Below are 6,483 nucleotides of genomic sequence, written 5' to 3' on the forward strand. Positions count from 1 at the left end.
TTCCAGCTCCAGCCACTTCTTCTCTATCTCCTCATTCAGACGAACTCGCTGGTCCTCTGAAAGTGGAGGAGCGGGGAAATCCTGCTCCCCAACCTTGTGGGAAGAGTCTCCTGCCGGGCCATCGCTGTTTGGGACCCTGCCATCGGGGGTCTCAAACCATTTCCGCCTCTCCTCAGAACGGACAGCCAGATCCCGCTCCAGCTCCTCATGCTTGAGAGACCGGTCAGAGATCCTCAAGCTCCCTCTTGTCCTCTGCGGGGACCCCTGATTCCCGGGGTCCTGCAGCAAGGGAGACAGCTCCACGTAGTCAAAGGCATGGCGCTGCCCATCCACCTTCCAGTGACCACCCTTTGAGTTGCCCTCAGAGCCTGAGCCCAGCCGCTGCTGCTCCTCTGTCCGGAGTGAGCTCTTCTGGGGGACGCAGTTATGGATGGAGTTCTCCTTATCACAGTCAGAGAGCCTGAAACCAGAGCAGCAGCCAGTGAAAGGGAGGCACTGCATGGGTAACTGAGGCACAGACAACTGCTCAAGGTTCGGCCGTTGCTCAGCGCAGCCTTACAAAACCGCATCTGAGTGTGGAGCTGGGCCTGTAACACCCCACCCCTCGAGTAAATGGGTTCCTCCATGGGATGGGGAGGGTTCACCCAAGTTCCGGCCCCACTGGTGGAGAAACTGGGCTAAACTGATGTGGAGAGGCAAAAAGCAAGTGCAAGAATGGAAGCCATCAGGCTCTCAACTCCTGTCACTGGTCAGTGTATCCAGGCCACATTCTGGAGGAGCAGAGGGCAGGGCTGATCTGGGAACACCCAGATTTCCAAAAGGGGCTTTCCCTGTCCCTGCCTGCTGGGGGAGAGGGGAAGCAACATGGGGGAGCAGAGAAGCAGCACGGGGCAGCTCTTACTTGGTGACATCTGGAGCACTGACTGGGCGCACGTTCTTCCTCAGAGCCTCGATCCAGTTGCGCCGAATACCCGAGGTCATTGCCGATAGGGTGAAGACAGCATCCTTCGTCTGCAATAGGGAGGCGACAGAGACCCTGTCAGGGCCCGATGGTAGTGCAAGCAGTCCCCACTCTCTCCCTGAAACCTCCACGCACCCGCTCTCATGGACTGTGGGCAGTGTGAGAGAGGCCACCTTGCTGCTTCAAACACATGGAGGGGTGGGAGTGGAGACACACTCTTTGCAGGGAAGCCCATTACACTTCCTGCGCAAGACCACCTCCAAGCAAAGACAAAAGAAACTTTGCCAACACATTTGGCCAGACGTAAAGCGGTGCAATCCAGCCGTTCAGGTGCTGGGAGCTGGGCAGCAGAGCTGGGGCACAGCAGGAAGCTGCAGGGAAACACAGACAGTGAAGTGCCCATCGCTGCACACTCACAGATACACTGGGTTTTGTGCTGCCTCAGCAGCCACCTCTTGCCGCTACAGCAAGTAGCCAAGGAGAGGATTGTACTGGGGCCAGATCCAGGGTACAGAGTGTTACTCAGTGCATGGTCAGGCAGGCTACACTGAGATCTGCAGCACTCACCCCCCCCCTCCTTGCAGTTCAAGAGAAGCTGCCTTGGCTAACAGGTCAAGCAAATACTTCTGGCGTTTAGCGTGGTTCCTGGCTCCCGCCAGCACAGTTTTCAGCCAGCCCTGCAAAGCCTCCTCCTTCTTTTGCAGGCAGGCAGGACTCCTGTCCCTGAGCACTGTCACCAAGCAGCCAGGCCACCATCCTGGTAAAAGGCTTGCATGGCTTTCCCCTTGGCATCTCAGCATGGGGAGGGACAATGCATCCCCACCCCGTGTCCCTTGGCACCGCTACCCTGTGGCCACGCAGTGCCGGACACTCACGTGTATCTGGAAACCATAGTTGCGCTGCACCGCAAACTCTGTGACATCTGTGCAGGAGCGGAGGTCAATTTCTCCATCGAGGTCATCTGCCTGCAAGCACAGCCACCCACTAGGACATCAGTGCAAACTCAGCTTTGAAAAAGCCTCCCATCACCTGCCAGCACCCCAACTGAGGCGCAAGCTGCCTCTGCCTTCAGCCCACAGCTCACCAGGAACCAGTCTCAACTTCCCAGTGCAGTGTGGCCTCGTTCAACCTGAGGGGCAGCCAACAGTGTGGATGGAGAGTGTCAGAGAAGCCCAGCCACAGGACTAACCCTTCTCCTCACCTCGCACCACTGACAGCCCCCCCACCAGGCTTCGCTGGCTCGCCTTCAGACATTCATCCCCTTTGTCACCCCCTGGGGCAAAGAGCAGCTTGCCACCTCTGGTGCCCTTCAGGAGAACATGATGCTGCTGCTCCTCCTGGGAGCATGTGCTGGTCACGCCAGGGCCATGCTCCCCTCCCCCTGGCCAGGAAGGAAGAAAGGGCTGGAGAAAGGCTGGCCATGCTTACCTCTTCCGCATTCGAGTCCCGGTAATACCTCAGGCTCGAGTCAGTCAGCACAAACCAATGTTTCTTCCACTGCAGGCCAGTCGGGCAGGGGGAGGGAAGGGAAAAGACAGGAAGGAAATGGATAGGCAGTTACCGGGGAAGCGTAGGAACAGGGAGGGACACTCTGCGAGGTGACCTCTCAGCGTTCTCTTCCCCCTCCTCCACATCCCTTCCAGCTCTTCCTTGCACCCCTCAGCTGGGAGAGAGGGGACAGATGAACCTCTGTGCCCGCACACAGTGCGAGGCACCTCTATCAAAGCCTTACTGCTGACCTTCCCAGCAGGAGCAAACTCAGCCAGCGAGGGGGAAGGAAATCAGCTGCTCACTGGGGGATCTCTAGCAGCAGGGGCTGGGGGAAAAGGCAGACTCCTGCCTCGGGCTTACCTCTCCCTGCTCATCCAGGATGGACATCCATCCCTTCTTGAAATTGAGGAGATCTGGCTGGAGAGGAAAGAATAAAACAGAGGGTTATGGTCTTGGAACGAGCCACAAAAGGGCTTTTCATGCCAGGGGGTGGAAGGTGAGTCCCCAGTAGCAGAATGACAGTGGGAATAGCCTAGCATTGCTTTTAGGAAACTCATGGGGATGTAGGACCCAGTGGCGAAGGAGAACTGGATTTAGCTTGGAGCAGCAGTCAGCCATTCCTGTAAGAGGAAGCTGGAGATAAGGAAAGAGGTTTAAAAAAAATGGAAGGAAAATATGCAGCCGGGAGTTTTCCACAAGGTGCCTTGGAGGTATTTATTCAGAGAGGGGGAGGCAGGGAGTGGGCAGAAGGGAGTGTTCCATTGCCACCGATCCAAACCCTGGCCATCTGTGGCCCAGAGCTACATCCTTCTGGTAGCTTCACCACTGATCATTTATTACAGACACGAGTAGATGTCTATGAAACAGCTTTCACCGCAAACATACAGGAGGCAACTCAACAGCTGTGAAAACACGTCTTTAAACGATGTGCCCCAGGGTAGAGATTAAATCAGAGTCACAACCAGCACTTGCTCCTCTCTGAGACCCAGCCCTTTCCAAGATTCAATGCTCTCCAAGATGCTGAGGGCTCCTCTCCTCTTTCTGCTCTCTCCTGCTGCGGAGCCTGCCCTCTGCCCAGCCTTAGCCACAGCAACCACAGACGAGGATGAACAGAGTTTCTCCCAGATGACCCCACACTAGAAAGAAGTTTCCTGCTCCACCCTGCCTCCTGCTACCTCATGCCACTGCTGCAGCATCCCAACCAGTTTATCTCCTTCCCAAGGTGGAGCACCAGAGAGCTGAGTCAGGGGAACCACTCTCCATGGCTTTGCCCTCAGCCAAACAGGCTCCAGCTGGTTCCTCCTCCCAGCCCTACTGGCTATGGATAAGTTCATAGAATCATAGAACAGTTTTGGCTGGAAGAGACCTTCAAGATAATTGAGTCCAACCTTTTCCTAGACCTATCAACAGCACTAAGCCATGTCCTTCAAGGCAACATCTACCTGTCTCTTACACACCTCCAGGGATGGCAACTCAACCCCCGCCCTGCGCAGCCTGTTCCAATGGCTGACAACCCTCTCAGTAAAGAAATTCTTCCTAATATCTAACCTGAACTTCCCCGGGCGCAACTTAAGGCCATTTCCTCTTGTCCTATCACTCTCCACTAGGGAGAACAGACCAACCCCCACCTCCCTACAACCTCTCTTCAAGTAGTTGTAGAGAGCGATGAGGTCTTCCCTCAGTCTCCTCTTCCTCTAGGCCAAACAGCCTCAGATCCTTCAGCCATTCCTCATAGGACATATGTTCCAAATCCTTTACCAGCTTGGTAGCCCGCCTCTGTACCCTCTCCAGCACTTCCGTGTCCCTCTTCTAGTGAGGGGCCCAAAACTGGATGCAGTACCCAAGGTGCGGCCTCACCAAAGCTGAGCAGAGCGGAATGATCCCCTCCCTGCTCCTGCTGGCAACACAATTTCTGATACATCAAATAATTCATCCCAATGCCTGTTCTCCCCAGAAAGTCTGCCAATCTGCCCCTTCTTCCACAGCTGAACCAGGCGAGGACAGGGCTGGAGAGGTGATAGCGCCAGATTTGGACCTCCCAGTGATCTGCCCCGGACCCACCAGCCCTGGGAAAGCCACCAGCCATCCCCATATGCCACAATCACCACCTGAGATCGAGCTGGCAAGAAGGGGTGGCTCAACAAGAGCCAAGTGCATGCTGGCCCACTCCGGCGCTCTGGCTATTGGTTCGGGCAGGCAGTGGGATGCCAGCCAAGGGGAGGGTCACCGGCTGCTACAGCTTCAGGCCAAGCCAAAAGTGTCCAACAGTGGCCCAAAGCTGCCCAGGAAGGGAGGGAAACTAGAGCAAAAAGGCACAGGGGCTCCCCTGCCTCACCTTCTGCTGAGGTGATGGGTGCTGCCGGTGGCTGGGAGATGAGGGGGACGCATGCACCCCCATTCCTACGGACCTGGACATCTCACTGGCCTCACTGCTGCCCTGAAAAAGCACCCTGAAAATTAATTCCTTCCTTGTGGCAGCAGCTCCACCCTTCTTTTCCCCGTTATCCCTTCCAATCCGGTGACTTCAGCTCTGGCTCCGAACTGGGAGCGGCGAGAGGGAAGGAAAGGAGGCGAAACGTCAAAGCACAACCTCCCCCTCTCCCGGGACGCACGTGTGCTCGGCAGAAGAGAGCCGGGCAGGCTCTGCTGAGGTGGAAAAACAATGTGCAAGGAGAGGGAGTGAATGGACTTCTGGCTGGGACTGTTGTACACATCAGCTGGGTCCCATCTTACTGAGGATTTACAATCCCAAAGCATTGGGGGCCAAAATAACAAACGTTAACGGGATGTATTCCACTGGGGAAACAAGCATAAAGTCCTGCCAGAACCGCTGCCCTTGACTCAGTGCTGGGGCCAGAAAATCCCCCTGGAGGGCTTCTCCCAAGCTGGCAAATTGCACAGGGCTCCTCTTTTCCCTGCCAGCCCCACTTCCCCTGCCACCTCCGGATGTGGAACTGAAGCTCTGAAATCGGCTTTGAGCTATTCTCGTCATAGCAGGGCTGGGACCATAGGACAGGGCATCAATTGATGCATAAAGTGCTTTAAAGTCACTTTTCTCCCTCTCCTCACAATCAAATCCAGCTGCTTCATCCGGCATAAATAGCTTGGGACTTCAACAGAGAAGAGAGAGGGATTCCAACAGAACCCTCCATCCAGAGGAAATGGCCTGGCAGCGGGAAGAGGAAACATCCAGGAAAGCCGAACTGCTGGGAGAGATCCGGGTGCCGGAGATGTAAGGATGCAGCAGGATGCTCCCCCGGAAAAAAGACACAGCCCTGCAGTGCAGCTCTGGGCTGCAGACAGCGAGGCTTCAGTTTAGGAAGTGGCAGCAGCAATTTTGCCTGGTTGCATCCACACCCACTGAAGTTATACGTTCAGCCCCCACAGCTGGCCAGGTACAGACACCAGAGGAGGTCCCCAAGCAGCTGGGGACATAGGTGATGACTGGAAGGACTGGCTTACAACAGCAGCGTAAGGAGAGGCAGCTCGCTGCTCTGGCTGAAGAAGGGCTACAGGGGAGGTGATAACAGCCTGCAAGTATCTGAAGAATGTAAACACCAAAGAAGGAAAAAGGGACTGGGTGGGAGCGAAGGAATGGCTCCTGGGTGGTACAGAGGTGCCGAGGTGGAGAAGTGGAAGAGGCTGTGGCAGGCTGAGAAAGCTCCGTGTCCAAAGTGAGGGACAGACACTCGGGTGTGACCCTTCCATTGCCAGGCTCTGCCATCACCGTGCCTCCTGCTCTTCCCACTCCCAAAAGCTCCTCAGGGTCTTGGAGCGTGCGTCCTCCCACCTCTGAGAGATGCTGCGAGGGGCCCTCAGTCTCCCAGAAAGCACGATGTCTCCTCTCCTCCAAAAAGGGAACCCGCTCCACAAGGCGCGGGCCCCAGGCCAAAACACGAAGCCAAGATAGTTCAGTGGAAGCAAAAGCACTCCCAGGCTGGGGCACACGTGCAGCTCCTAAACCTACAGGCGCCGCAAAAGCAAGTGGGTGACAGGCTCTCCCCTTCCCACTATCAGCTCCGTGTGAAACG

General features: G+C 56.0%; 1 protein-coding gene across 1 annotated transcript in view; it reads right to left on the reverse strand.

The window, feature by feature from the left end:
* Positions 1 to 2,869, reverse strand: part of TRIOBP (TRIO and F-actin binding protein) — a gene marked incomplete at its 5' end in the record, with an annotated part of 9,060 nt that extends 6,191 nt beyond the window's left edge. Inside the window, 5 exons of the mRNA XM_009871695.1 lie at positions 1 to 460; positions 902 to 1,011; positions 1,837 to 1,926; positions 2,390 to 2,458; positions 2,813 to 2,869. Of these exons, the coding sequence (XP_009869997.1) occupies positions 1 to 460; positions 902 to 1,011; positions 1,837 to 1,926; positions 2,390 to 2,458; positions 2,813 to 2,869 (786 nt within the window). The remainder of the gene's footprint in view (positions 461 to 901; positions 1,012 to 1,836; positions 1,927 to 2,389; positions 2,459 to 2,812) is intronic.
* Between the last annotated feature and the right edge of the window lie 3,614 nt (positions 2,870 to 6,483).

The sequence above is a fragment of the Apaloderma vittatum genome, unplaced genomic scaffold, assembly GCF_000703405.1.
Source record: "Apaloderma vittatum isolate BGI_N311 unplaced genomic scaffold, ASM70340v1 scaffold8866, whole genome shotgun sequence".
Classification (NCBI taxonomy): Eukaryota; Metazoa; Chordata; class Aves; order Trogoniformes; family Trogonidae; genus Apaloderma; species Apaloderma vittatum.